General features: G+C 48.4%; 1 protein-coding gene across 1 annotated transcript in view; it reads right to left on the reverse strand.

Annotated features, from left to right (window-relative positions):
* The window catches only part of KATNIP (katanin interacting protein), a 155,688-nt gene that overhangs the window by 117,048 nt on the left and 23,603 nt on the right, over positions 1-15,037 (reverse strand). The window contains exon 5 of the mRNA XM_007452838.1: positions 9,136-9,267. Within this exon, the coding sequence (XP_007452900.1) occupies positions 9,136-9,267 (132 nt within the window). The remainder of the gene's footprint in view (positions 1-9,135; positions 9,268-15,037) is intronic.

Here is a 15,037-nt window from a genome sequence, read left to right on the forward strand (position 1 = left end):
GGGGGGGGGCGGGGGGAGGGTGTTTAAGCTCTAAATATGTAACTTGCAAACAGTCTCCAGAAACAGTCCTTGGATGAGTGGAAGGCTCCATGAACTACCACGTATCCTCTGTTCTTGTGGATTTTGCAATATGGGAACACCTATAAACTCCCCCTTAGGATGTATGATTTCAGAGCTGACAGGCACAGGAAATATCTAATCTATCCCTTTTTGTTGTAGGGGAGGAAATGGGGCTCCAAAAGAGTGTGACTTAGCCAAGTTCCCACAGAGTTTATAGAAAAGCTCAAACTACCCTCTCCAGACTTGCTGAGTCACAGTCACTGGTTCTTTTTCCTCCCTAAAACAGGAGCCACGAGCTCCCTACATCTTCAGAAAATGTAACGTCGTGTGAAACAGCAATGGGAGACACAGTGTCAGACAACAGGGAGAGGTGAGGACTACGGCAGAGTGAAGGGTGCATATGCTCAGAATAAAAGTTTTCTAATTCAAAATATTGGTTTGGCCAAAAAGTTCGTTCGGATTCTTTTCTAGTTTGGCCAACCCCATAAAACAGCAACAAGAATGATTATAGCACAACACCAGACCAGCCAATGAAACACACCCGTGAGCTGAAGCTGGCCCTTGAGGTCACGGGTCCAAACCCTCCCCTTTGGATATATCCTCTTCCATTTATCACTATATTTGTACCCTTATCTTGAATTTAAGCATAACTTTTTCAAGTCGTAACTAGTAAGAAATCCTCTCTTACATGCCCCTATTTTTTCTGCATATTTTTCCTCAAGTTTGAGACCTATTTTGAATGTGTGATATATTTTGAATGTGACCAAAGTGAGAAAACCAAGTATGAAGGGTACATATTCATTTTCTTAATATAATAATGCCTTAATAATATAAAATGAATTTTCTATTTATCTAAAATTTACACATTTAAATAGTCAAAAACCTAAATAAAATAATTTTAAATGAAAGTATTTCTAAAATAGGTAAGACTTCCTTGTCTTCTTAAAAGAATATGTATATTAAACATAATTTAGTCTTTTCTTAGTACGAATGATCAATATTCTGGATATAAATTGATCTATAATACAGGAGATATTGCCAGGAGCTATTATGCTTTCGTATCTTTCATTTATTAAGTGACATCCTCTCCCACCCGAGTTTCCATAAGTACAGGATATGGTCTGAAGACAAGGGAAGAGCCCCCTCTCATCCCTTTCTGGCTTTTGTGAACCTCCAGATTTTTGTTGTTATTTTATTTTGCTTTTTACTTTACAGTTATCTTAATTTTATCTGACATATGAGATTTTGACTTCCAATTTTAACATTTCTTTCTTTTATAGTCCCCAAATCAAAGCCACAAAATCCAAATGATCTCGAAAACTTTCCTTCCATTTGAGAGAGACTCTAACCTTCAGACCTTCTGATTCAGAATCCCCAGGAGTTCATCTGTTAAAAACTGTGCTACCACCTGTAAACAACTCTCCTAGCATAAAAATTAGACTTAAAATATGCATTTAAAAAAATATCGTGGGACTTCCCTGGTGGTCCACTGGTTAAGACTCCATGCTCCCAATGCAGGGGACTCGGGTTCAATCCCTGGTCAGGGAACTAGAGCCCACATGATGCAACTAAAGATCCCACATGCCGCAACAAAGATCTCACGTACCGCAACTAAAGACCCAACACGGGGGCTTCCCTGGTGGCGCAGTGCTTGGGAGTCCGCCTGCCGATGCAGGGGACGCGGGTTCGTGCCCCGTTTCGGGAGGATCCCGCGTGCCGCGGAGCGGCTGGGCCCGTGAGCCGTGGCCGCTGAGCCTGCGCGTCCGGAGCCTGTGCTCCGCGGATGGGAGAGGCCACGGCAGTGGGAGGCCCGCATAACGCAAGGAAAAAAAAAAAAAAAAAAAAAAAAAAAAAAAACACACACGCCAGAAAAAAAAAAAAAAAAAAAAGACCCAACACGGGCAAAAAAAAAAAAAGAAAAAAAAATCTCCTTAGTGATTCTTTTTGTTGTTGTTATTTACTTTTTCCTTTTTTTTTTTAAACATCTTTATTGAAGTATAATTTCTTTACAATGGTATGTTAGTTTCTGCTTTATAACAAAGTGAATCAGCTATACACATACTTATATCCTCATATCTCCTCCCTCTTACATCTCCCTCCTACCCTCCCTATCCCACCCCTCTAGGTGGTCACAAAGCACCGAGCTGATCTCCCTATGCTATGCGGCTGCTTCCCACTAGCTATTTATTTTACATTTAGTAGTGTATATATGTCCATGCCACTCTCTCACTTCATCCCAGCTTACCCTTCCCCCTCTGCATGCCCTCAAGTCCATTCTCTATGTCTGCATCTTTATTTCTGTCCTGCCCCTAGGTTCTTCAGAACCATTTTTTTTAGATTCCATATATATGTGTTAGCATACGGTATTTGTTTTTCTCTTTCTGACTTACTTCACTCTGTATGACAGACTCTAGGTCCATCCACCTCACTACAAATAACTCAATTTCGTTTCTTTTTATGGCTGAGTAATATTCCACTGTATATATATGTGCCACATCTTCTTTATCCATTCATCTGTCGATGTACCTTAGTGATTCTTGTGTATATCAAATTTTAAGATCCATGGCTCTATCTTTTCCTTATAACGGTGGTTCTCAAATATTGCTGCAAATTACAGTCACATGGGGTGCTTAAACAGAGGAACCATGTCTGAGTCCAAATGCAGAACCAGAATCAAAACCTCTGGATGATATGACCTGGACATTTGTGTTTCTTTTATTTAGTTAGCTTTTTACTTTTTGTTTTGAGCTAACTGTAGACAATACAGAGCCATACCATGTACCCTTCATCCAGTCTCCTCCACGGTAACATCCCGTATAACAACAGCACAATAGCACAGTCCAGAAACCGACATCAATACAATCCTGCTGAGCTTTTTAAACTAGGTCTCCTTTTTTTTTACTTTTCTCTATTTCTTCCTTTGCTGATGCTTAGCTCTACGGAAGCAGCTTATCTCCTCCTTAATGTACTGGCTTCTTAAAAACTTGGTTTGAAAAAATGTAAAACCTATAAAAAATTTATCAGCATAGTATAATAGAAGGGTATAATGAATGCCCAAATACCCATCACCTATATTCACCAATTCTTCACCAATTCTCAGAAACCTGAGAACAGGGACCTTTTCTTACATAACCACAATATAATTACTGAATTCAGGAAATTTAACATCAATACAGTATTATTTTCTAATATAATATGATTTTCAAATTTCATTAATTTCTCCAAACCATCCTTAAATTTAGAGCAACCCCCCCAACCTCCCAGGACCTCACATCGCATAACTGTGGTATCTCTTTAGCCCCCTTTAATCTGGTACAGCCTTTCTCTGTCTCTTACGCAACTGACATTTCTGAAGACTCCCGGCCAGTTGTTTTGTAGACTGTTCCTCAATTTGGCTTTGTCTGGTTGTTTCCTCATTGGACTTCACTTTTGAAAAACATTTTTCATCAATGTTCCCAGCTCGGGGTTCACTGGGGGAATATTTGTCAGAGGAGAGGTCTTCTCCAGGTTGTTTAAAACAGTTAAGCAGAACCGATGGATGGCCACCTCTGAACACCTTCCTCCTAGGCAGAACATCAATGATATTCACAACAGACCCTGCCCAAAAACAGCTCAGCCCAATTCCAGGCCTGTGATTGTTAATTTTATGGGACAAGAAGTCCTGGGGTCTGGGCTTCCAGTCTGGGCTTCTCTGAGGCCTTGGTGAGCAAGATCAGTTCTCATCCCTCAGTTTCCTCAAACTACAAAATGAGAATGAAAATTCCTAGCAAGTAACTTGCAGGGTTAATGAATGCAGTGATGGATGTTATATACTCCACACAGTGCTAGGTACTGAGCAAGTGCTCATTTAATGTGAGCTTTTACTATCATTAAAGAAAATAATGGTATTAAGTCAAACCTCTTGTGTGTTGTTTGAAATCTTCTGGTGGGTAGGCCAGAGGTTTTTTGTTAACATCCAATCCTGTTGTGATCTGTGTTGTTTTCCCAGGTGTAAATGGAGACTCTCGCGTGGGGTCTATCCTATGGCCCAGCTGCTTGGTATGAAGACCCTGGCCCCTGACAGTTAGGATGTGAAAGTCCATCTTACCATTACATCCTGAATAGTTAAGAGGATCCTTTCTCTGTCTATACTGCTTGGAGGGTTGGGGCGTCCATGTACATTCAGAAGGGAGAAATTAAAATCACAGGGCGTGGTGCTGATGGGAGATTTGGTATCCTAGGGGCAAGCAGAGAGAACTGGGCGTAGTAAAAGAAACTTACGTCCCTGGAGATGTATGGGGTCCTCTCTCTCTCTCTTGGTCTCTATGCCTCCCTAAGTCATTCTCGCTCTTAAAGCTCATCTGATCAAACTCATCCCTGCTTTACCAACACCACTGCAGGAACACAGCTGGTAAGTGGTCCGGGATTCACACTCTGGCCACCAACAACCTAAACAGTGCTCAGAGCCACTGGGTTCAGATGGCTGAGTGAGTACTGGTGTGGTAAGATGGCCCTGGCATGTTGTTGATTAAAAACAGTGGGGCTATCAAATAGCCTGGATAGTATAATCCCATTTATGTGGAAAGAACAATAAAAGATCAAGAAAAGGGACTTCCCTGGTGGTGCAGTGGTTAAGAATCCACCTGCCAATGCAGGGGACATGGGTTCGAGCCCTGGTCCGGGAAGATCCCACATGCCGTGGAGCAACTAAGCCCGTGCGCCACAACTACTGAGCCTGCGCTCTAGAGCCTGCAAGCCACAACTACTGAGCCCGCGTGCCACAGCTACTGAAGCCCGCTCACCTAGAGCCCGTGCTCCGCAAGAGAAGCCACTGCAATGAGAAGCCCGCGTACCACGACGAAGAGTAGCCCCCGCTCGCCGTAACTAGAGAAAGCCCGTACGCAGCAACGAAGACCCAATGTGGCCAAAAATAAATAAATAAACAAATAAAATTTTTTAAAAAGGCACTCGCGCAAAGGTTATTTATATGGCAATCTGAAACAGCAGAAGTTCCCAAGCAATAGAACTGCCCTAAAAACCGATCTTTCCTTTTTTAAGTCTCACCATTGAAATTAATGAAGGGTGACTGAAGGGATTTGCTGAGGAGCCCTACTGGGGACAAAGTGGGGCGGGCTGGTCCACTGAGGGATGCTCCACCAATGATGGCACAGCCCCACAATCTACACTGTACCGACAGGTGGGTGAGCCTTCATGGACCACAGCAGAGTCCACATGTGGCAGCCCTGCTGGTGGCACACAGGTTAAGACAGGTCTTTAGTTGTCATATGTGTAAGTAACAACGACTTCAAAACATTGAATTGTAATTGTGGCCAAATATCCAATTCACGCCACTCCAGGATCTACACAATGGAAAGAAAAACTCAGAGAAGGTATTCCAGAGGATGCCGGAGTGGGCCAATCTCCTTCCCATCACCTGTCATGCTCTCAGGGACTGATAAGATAATGCAGAAAATACCACTCATTGGGAACAGGCCAGGACTGGAACATTCCAGATCAACTATCTCATCTTGGATATAATTAATACATACTTTCAAGGAATATAATGAATATATGCAATTTTTAGACTGGATGGTAATATACCCACTTATTCGCAGCACTAATCTCTGGGGCAGTGGGATTATGAAAGGACTTTTATTTTCTTTATTATCATTTGAATTTTTAACATTGATCATGCATTGTCAGGAAAAAAAGGATACCTTAATAATAGAAAAAAAATGTGTACTTTCATTCCTGGTCCTTAAATGGAGCCGAAAGCATTTAAATGGAGCCTTATTATCCATTGTAACACATACCCCAAGGCAAGCCAACATAACCAAGACCTGGCACTTAGGCAGAACTCTCTGGAAAGAAAGAGGTGTCCTCCCTTCCCTGGAGTTGTTAAGCTACAATGGTTTACAAAACCCTATGATGGCTTCTCCTCTGACTCAAAGTAGAATCCCTCACCTTTAGCGCAGCCCTCAAAGCCCGGTGCCATCTAAGCCTTGGCTACGTCTCTGGCCTCACCCCTTCTTCCTTGTCCCCTTGCTCACTCACCTCCAGCCACACTGGCCTCCCTGCTGTCCTCCCTCCTCGGGGCCTCTGCACCTGTTGCTCCCTGTGTGTGGAAGCTCTTCTCTACCTACTCACTCCCTGGCTTCCTTGAGGCCCCTGCTCACACAGCACCTCATCAAGGGTAAGCCCCGTCCTCCCATATCACATGGCAGCCTCTGCCCACGTTCTCTAGCCCCTTACTCTGCCCTAGTTCTCTTACAAGTCCGATCATCTGCTGGCATATTATGTACTTGTCTGTTTTAGCTTCAGCGTCTAGATGGTGCCTGGGACATGGTGGGGACTGTGGTACATGCAGCACACACTTGTCTAAGGCAGCACACACTTGTCTAAGGGGACAGCTGCCCCCCAGCTCCACTCGCGGCTGTCATTTAAGAATGTAATTCCTAAATCTTTCGACTTTTCAAGAGAAACCCCCAATTGAGATTTTGACATGAACTCTCCTGATTCTTAAATGTCAGCTAGTAATTCACATCTTTTAAAAAGGCACAGTTAACGGGGGTGAAGGCCAACGGAACACGCCTGCATATGCTGGTCTGTGAACTCAGAGTGCCAAGAAATTGAAGTTCGCTAAGGATCTGACTGAAGGCGAAAAGGCTGGTGTGTTTCAATAGTGAAGGTCAGATGAAAAGTACACATGCGACAGCAATTCCTTTTGCTCCATTTCAGACTGCACTTGCCAACAGTGTGAGGGGGGCTGAGTATATGTAGCCAGGCATTATTTTTCCTTCTCTGTTCAGATTGCATCTCTTAAGCCTTCTGCCTTTGCCGAAAACTGACATGGCCATTTCACTCTTTCACTTAGCAGGAAAATAACTCTAAGGGGAAACTGACTGTGAAGGCTTACAGAGTGCCCCCTCAAGCTGGCGAGAAAAAGGGAAGGAAGAAATACAATCAGGCACTCACGGTGGAGAAAATTAATTGTGGGTGAGCAGGGAGACGCTGATTCACAGCACGCTCACGCAGGAACGCTAATGGAGCTTAATAGCTTGTGAGGGACAGGCTGCGTGGTGTTGCAGGTAGCTTGGAAGCTTGCAAAAGAAGGAATACTGTATATGTTCAATTAACAGGGGCTACCAAATGGCCAAAGGAGGGAGGACAAGCATGCCTCTTGCTTGAAGGGCATGCATGCGTTCTGAGACAGGGGGCGGGGCTAGGGTTGCAACATACTGAACTTGACTTCAAACCAGCCTCCCTAAGGGAAGCTGAGGGCTGTTTGAACAGACTGATCCTGAGCAGAGAACCTTTTGGTTGATTCAAAAGCATGTGTGTGTGCGTGCGCGTGTGTGTGTGTGTGTGTGTGTGTCTGTCTGTCTGTCTGTGTCGTGTGGGAGGTGCGTGTTGAGGGCAATAAAGTCCACGATTTTGCCCACTGTAAAAATCCCATTTCTGTGGACTGTTTTTAAGGAAACAAGGTCTTTGGGTCCTTCCATAGAAAAGGACTTTTTTTTTCCAGAAAGACAAAAATTTGCAATTAACTTTAACTTTCAGATTTTTTGCAGCCGGAATGTGAAACAAAGTGATCCCCTGCTCCTTAAATCGTCCTTCCTTTACAAGCAAAGAAGGAAACACCAACATGCAATGGTGATCAGAGGAATGTTTCCTGGATGACATTCCCATCTCCCTTTTGAGTCGTTTTCATTTCAGAAAAGCAGGTTTTTGGTATGGAAGTCACATGCGGAAGGAAGTCTGTCCTCCTGGTGAGGCTCTGGAATCTGCAGCCCAGGTCCATGGCTGAACAATCTCATTCTGGCAAATGGGGCAGGACTGGCTTAGCAACTTGACTCTGCCTCCTCTCTAAAATTTAGCTTGTATATAACCATGGAGATAATTTACATACTCGTTCTAATTATAAAAGCGATGCCCTTGAAATAAAATTCAACTCTCCATCCCTACCCGTGCCTGGTCTGCCCCTCTGCCCCACCAACCTCATCGCCTTCTAACTCCCTTTGGCTCACATCATGTCTACATCATGCGCCCTTGAACAAGCCCAGCCTCAGGTCATCCGTGCTCGCTGTTCCCTCCGCCTGGAATGCTTTTCCCGTTGCTGGCTCCAAAGCCGGCTCCTTCTTATCCATCAAGTTTCAGCTGAAACATCATACCTGAGAGAGGCGTTCCTTCCCTCTCTACCGTCTAATGTTCCCTCTCTCCCGTGCTGTCTGATCTCCTAGCTGTCCCATCTCCCCTTTCTGTCTTTTTTTCCTAGAACGTATCAATACCTGAAATCGCATTATTTATTTCTTGGTTTTATTCTTTATTGTCTGTCTCTCCCTTGGGAACATGAGTTGTTAAGAATAGGCCCCTTGTCAGTTTTGTTCATTTCTGCATCTCTGGTGCCTAGGACAGAGCCTGATGCTCAAAAGTAGGTACCCAACAAATGCTTGTTGAATGGGAGACTGGGGTTTACTGTTGTAATTCCAAGGGTTTCAGAAATGAAATGACAATTTGAGGAAGGGGAGTGAAACACCCCATGGTCAACCCTGTGAGTTGCTACATGGCCAGGGACTCTGAGCTACAGCTACACAGGGCCTCTGGGTGTTTCCATGTGTGGTTTCTGGTGCCGTGGCAGGAGGGGGAGGGGGCGCGGATATTCAAAATATTTAACAACAGGTTTAGGCATACAGGTGTGGACAGGCTGAGTATCAGCTCGGCTTACCTATCCTTACCTCCCTGGCCCTCACACTCTTATCCAGCTTTTAGGAACCAGGTAAATGTGACTCCCTCCAGGAAGCCTTCCTAGATACTCTCCCTCCTGGTCCCGCTATGCCCTGCCCCACCTCTCAGCTCCCTCTTGCGGTAAAGGGATTATATGCTTTGGCCTCTTTTGGGTCAGACACCAGCCTTGCTGACCTTTGGACACTGGGTCCCTCCCTAGCAGAAAGTCTAGCACAAGATTTGTCTGCTTGTTAAAGTGCGGGAAATAAATGCAAGAGTGAAGGAAGGCAAGGGCTCGCAAAGGAAGGAATAAGTAACTGTTAGAAAGCACCCCCGAGAGCCGCTATAGCCCCGAGCTGAGGCCAGTCCTACCTGTGGACGATCCCCAGAAGCATCCTCTGCCTTGACAGTCACACCCCCACGTGGCTCACAATCTTCAGAATAGTCCAGAGGAGGCTCGATGTGGAGCCGCGGGCCAGCTTCTGTTCTGATCTGCACAGATTTCTATACACAAAAAGTCAGACCATTTCAGATACAGTGAAACGAACCTCTTGTTTCCTCCGAGGGGCAAGCACTGTAGGGGTTCGCTGCACATGACAGCAGCCAGGTCGGGGTGCACCTGGCCCGGCGTCATCCCGGGAAGGCCAGCTGGATGGGTCATGCCACTTCCACTCAAGTCTTTACTGGTTCTTACTGCCCAAAGTGTGTTCAGTAAAATTTTTCAGTAACTTTTTTGGTTTGAAATAACTTATCAGTAGAATTTTAGTGGGTGCTAAACTTCCCCAAATGGGCTTTGTGATCTAAATAAGTTTAGGAAAGCCCGGGTTTGGGGCCAGGACTTCTCAGGGCCTTTAATGGCCCCCTCACCCCCTGCTCCACACACACTGTGGAGATCCTGAAACAGAATACAGATGGAACATACCCCAAACTTTTGGGGCCATGGAAACTGTGGTGGGGCCTCTTCCTCCTAGCACTCCCTGGGTCATTCTTTAGGATACCCGTCCTTTGCCCTGGTGTGGCAGCCCACAGGCTGTCCCTGGAATGTCTGTTTCCCCTTTCTCTCCTGTACCGAGTCTCCAGATGTGCAAGTGATGCTCCCAGCATCCCCTGCGGCTGGGAGGGAGCAGGTGAACACGTTCTGGTCCATGATGTGTGTGGGTGGGCGAGAGGGACATGTACATCTTTGAGGTTGTGCCCGGAAAGGGAAGGGGAGAGCCCCCCCTTGCCCTGACCCCCTTCCTGCCGACTGGAATGAGGAGGTAGCAGCAAGCTGCTGAGGACTGTGGGGAGGGGGCGACAGCTGGAGGATGCTGGAGTGACAAAAGAGGTTGTGCTGGGGTTCCTCCATGAACTCTCAGAGCAAGGTGACTGCCCACCGCTAACCTGTGTCAGAGACATCAACTTTCATGTTGTTTAAGCCAATATTTGGATCTCCTTGCTTTAGGAGCCAGACCTGTACCCTAAATGGTGTATACCTGGCATGTGAAGGTCTCTACAACACGGCCCCAACCGATCTTTCCCGCATCGATTCCCACACATACATTCACACACCTGACACCTGGGCCAAGCAAAATTGCTTCCTGTATCCCGAATATCTGCAGCTTTGTCAGCCCAGCATCCATTCCCCAGCCTGCAGGAAAGGTCTCCCTCGTTTTCCTCCAGGCCCCATTTCCCTCCCTGACTCAGTCCACATGTGGCCCAAGGGAGGGTGGGAATGTGACTCAGGCCTGGCCAATCAGCCCATTCCGTCCCTCACAATACGCCTGGCCAGCGGTTCAGGGACGGGAATGGACCTAAGGCAGCCAATGACAGTAGCTCCAGGAATCCTGCTACAGCTGTCGGAGGAGGTGCTCTCTTCCTACAGGGGTGCTAAGCTACAGGGAGGCACCCCAGGAGCTGCTGGGGACGACTGTGCCCCTTCCACAGAGATAAAGAGAGCTGAAAGAGTGAAGCAGAGTCCTGGTGGATTTGTTCAGAACCCCTGGATCCAGCCATGCCTGAAGGAAGACATCGCTGAAGCTTCCTCTCTTTTGCTTAAGCCAATGTGAATAGGGTTCATGTTGTTTGTGACACAGTCCTGACACTCGCCTGGGCCCCAAACTCCCCCACCTCTGTGCCTTTGCTCATGCTGTTCTCCCGACCTCAAGGCCATTCTTTGCAATCTTCTCCATGTATCCAAGTCCTATCTAAACTTTGGAGACACTCCCTCACCGCCCAATAGCTATCCATGGCCCTCTCCATCCTGACTTAATGGAACCCCGATTCTATCGAGTTGGCATTGTGCCCCTTTAAGACGGTCATGTCGCTGGAGGCCCTTGCAGCTGGGAAGGCGTGTGAGGCAGATGTGAGTGACTGGAGGAGCCGCCGAGGAAGCCACTGTTTCCCTGTTAATCAAGACTCACTCAGGGGGGCTTCCCTGGTGGCGCAGTGGTTAAGAATCCGCCTGCCAATGCAGGGGACACTGGTTCGAGCCCTGGTCTGGGAAGATCCCACATGCCACGGAGCAACTAGGCCCGTGTGCCACAACTACTGAGCCTGTGCTCTAGAGCCCACGAGCCACAACTACTGAGCCCGTGTGCCACAACTACTGAAGCCCGTGGGCCTAGAGCCCATGCTGTGCAACAAGAGAAGCCACCGCAATGGGAAGCCCACGCACCACATCAAAGAGTAGCCCCCGCTCGCCGCAACTAGAGAAAGCCTGTGCGCAGCAACGACGACACAACGCAGCCAAAAAAAAAAAAAAAGACTCACTCAGGGACACGGGATTTTCGCCCATTATCTTTCTATCCTCCTTCCGGATGGAATGCGGCTGTAACGTTTGGGAGCAGGGTAGCCATCTTGTGAGAATAAGAAAGAAAGCCACGTGCTAAGGACGGCAAAACCGAAGGAGCCTGGGTCCCTAGGGGCATCATCCACCCGTCCTAGCAGCCTGGCTGCCTCCAAATGCCTTGTTCGTGTCAGAGGAAGAACAACAACAGTCTTTAAGCCCCAGTGGTTCAGTGTCCATTACGTGCAGCTGAGCTGCACCCTAGTGGATAACCCTCCTTTGGGCACTCGTCACTCTTTGTGGCTGTTTTAGAGTTGCCCACAATGTGGTTTAGGGCCTGGGTTCTAAATTCAGGCAGACGGTTTCGATCCCTGGCACTGTGATGATTATTCCCTGTGCAGCCCTGGGCAAGTCATGGGCCCTCGCTGGGCACCAGTTTCCACATCTGTCAGAGTGGCACTAATGACATCTTCCTCGCAGAACTGCCATGAGGATGACTCGTGGTGATGGGCTGAGCCCTTGGCGAGGGGCTGTGATGAGCAGCGCAGTGGGGCTGCACCATTCACCTTAGGTGGCATCAAGTCTACACAGGGGGCCAGACCTCCCTCCAAGGGTATGTTTCATCCATCGTGGACCCAGGACCAAAGTGCCTGGGTAGTCAAGCAAAGAAACTGCCACCGGTCCAGCATTGGCTGTGCTAGACTTGGTGAGCAAGGCTGGGGCCTGTGTGAGGCGAGCCAGGTGCCCAGGGAGCAACGTCTAAGGAGGTGTTCCCTATGGGTGAGGCCGCGCACGTGCACGAATCCGAGAGCCAGGGCCTCCTTAAATGTCACTCTGAGAGTCAGAAGAGGTCCACCAAGCCATGTGGACTGGACCTACTTCCCGGCTGAGGGACAGTCAAGAGTGGTTTAGAGCTTGCACTTCCCCTGATGCCCCAGCGTAGGAACCCTCCACCCCCGGGGTGAGATTCAGCTTCCCCACAAGCTTAGTGAAACGAGCTATTGTTATATCTAGATGATGAGGATTGTGAGCCTTGTTGACCTGCGGGACTCTTGTGGGTTAGGACGGGAGTTCTTTCTCATCGCGTCCACACCGCCTGCACTCCCACACCACCCCCTGCCGTCACTTGGGGCACCAAGTCACTTAATGCAGAGCGGGTGCCACTCCAAGAGCTTCGGGGGCATTTGCTCATTTAGTCCTCACAGCCATCCCAGGGGGAGACCGGGGCACAAGGGTGTAAGCCACGTGGCCAAGGTCACACAGCTAGGAAGCCACGGACCTGGATCTGAACCCCAGCAGCGTGGCTCCAGAGGCCTTACTCGAAAACAGGGATGGGCCAGTTTCCTGTAAAGAATAAATATTTTAAGGCTTTGCCAGCCCTGTGGTCTCTACTACAACAGTCAACTGTTCCACTGTAGCTCAGAGCAGCCCTGGACGATGCCTACATAAATGGGCATGGCTGTGTCCCCAGAACACTTGATTTACAGAAACAGGCTGTGGCCGAATCTGGCCCCGGGGCTGTAGTTCTCTGACTGACCCCAGCCCTGCACCTCGACGCTGTACTGTTCCCAACAGGCAAGTGAAGAAGAAATGTATCCAGCCTGGGCTACAGTGGCCTTTGGGGAGAACAAGGAGGGATTCAAGAATTTCCTGAGACTATTTAACACTAAAGGGGCAGGGGCTGGGCTCTAGATCATTCCAGGAAAAGGCCTCGGAGAGAGAGTGTAAGAGGCAGAAAAAGCTAAGTAGGGAGCCCCCCATTGGAGAACCGGGAGGCAGAGGTGCACGAGGAGGGGGCCCTGGGACACTTTTCCTTCCACGGGCGAGCCTGTCTTGTGGCGATGTTCGCCAGACTCCAAGTGCGCCTCGCTCTTTCTGGAACTGCACCTTCCACCCATCTTCCTTTTGGCCATCGGCCTCGCTGCCCTGGGCTCTGGCCTCCCGTGTGGTGTCACTGCCTCCCAGGCTTTGTCAGCTCACTCTCAGAGAGTCTGTTGGCGCCAGCAGTGGGCACCACGTGGAGGGCGGGCACCACAGGATCCACAGGCCTGGGCCTTTCCAGGCCAGGAGGCTCCTGGGGGCTTTCCCGCCTTGGACCAGGATGAAGCTGTGAAGGCTTTGAAGTTCATGGCAGGGATGGGTGTTCCACAATGTGCTCCTCCCTCCTCCCGGAAACCACTCAGTGACGTTCAAATGTTGGGAAGGGGCTTCCCTGGTGGCGCAGTGGTTGAGAGTCCGCCTGCCGATGCAGGGGACGCGGGTTCGTGCCGCAGTCTGGGAAGATCCCACATGCTGAGGAGCAGCTGGGCCCGTGAGCCATGGCCGCTGAGCCTGCGCGTCCGGAGGCTGTGCTCCGCAACGGGAGAGGCCACGGCAGTGAGAGGCCAGCGGACCGCAAAAAAAAAAAAAAAAAAAAAATGTTGGGAAGAAACAGTCCAAGAGCGGAGGAGGGAAGGAGTGGGGGTGGGGAACAGGGCGAGGACCATTGGGCACGGGGTCCAGACCTGGGGTGCAGCCTGGCTCCTCCATGGGTTTCTGTTCCTTTCTCTGGAAAGGGAGGGCTGGGATGAGGATCCAGGGACCAGTAGCATTGGCTTCTCCTAGGAATTTGTGAGAAATGCAAAGTTTCAAGCCCCACCTCAGATGCAGGAATCAGAATCTGCATTTTACGAAGAACCCGGGTGATTTATACGCACATTAAAGTTGGCGAGGTGTGAGATCAGGAGGTCTGTGAGGTTTTGTGGTGGGCACTATTGCTTCTGCCTGTCCGGCATGCGTTCCCCTGTCTTCTGGTAAAAGTACCCTGGTTTTCTTTTGGGAAATCCTCCCTTTCCCCACTCCCAACCCAAGCATTCATGTGGAACTGCATCCAGGGATGTGTAGAGCACATGACCCAGGCCTGGCCACTCTGAGCATTAGATCCTGCTGGCCCACTGTCTCTGGGTGATTGGTTTAGGGAAGCCAAAGAAATGTAACAGCAGGTGAAAGAATGTAAGTTGGGAGCTGCTGGTGGCCTTCTTGGTTCACCCAGGGCAACATGGAAAAAAGCAGAGTTGGGTGACAGTGAATGAGCCCTGCTACATTGTCTGAGCACCTGGATCCAGCCATACCTGAAGTGGGAATTCCCACTGGCAAGTAAGAGAGTTGGGATTAATGCAGCTCTACTGGTCTGATCTTAATTATAAATATGAGAAGGCACTCCAGCGTTCAAGGAGAAGAGTCCGTGTGTGTCTCTCTGTTCTGCAGCTTTTCCATCCTCCCTCCAAGGAGCTTAGCACAACTGCTCACCTCACCAAGATATCAGGAGACAGGTTTGCAATAGGCATTAAGGAACAATCAGCAGGTCCTTACCAAGTGCTAACTGCATACTAGGCTCTGGAAACATGTCAAGATATAAAACAAATTTTAAACCAATGTCCGGGCCTCAAGGAACCCACCCAGCACACATAACGGAAAATGTGTTTATGAAGCAACATGTGACAAAATTAATGCGGTCCAGAAAGAGTG

The sequence above is a fragment of the Lipotes vexillifer genome, unplaced genomic scaffold, assembly GCF_000442215.2.
Source record: "Lipotes vexillifer unplaced genomic scaffold, Lipotes_vexillifer_v1.1 scaffold426, whole genome shotgun sequence".
In the NCBI taxonomy this organism is placed as follows: Eukaryota; Metazoa; Chordata; class Mammalia; order Artiodactyla; family Lipotidae; genus Lipotes; species Lipotes vexillifer.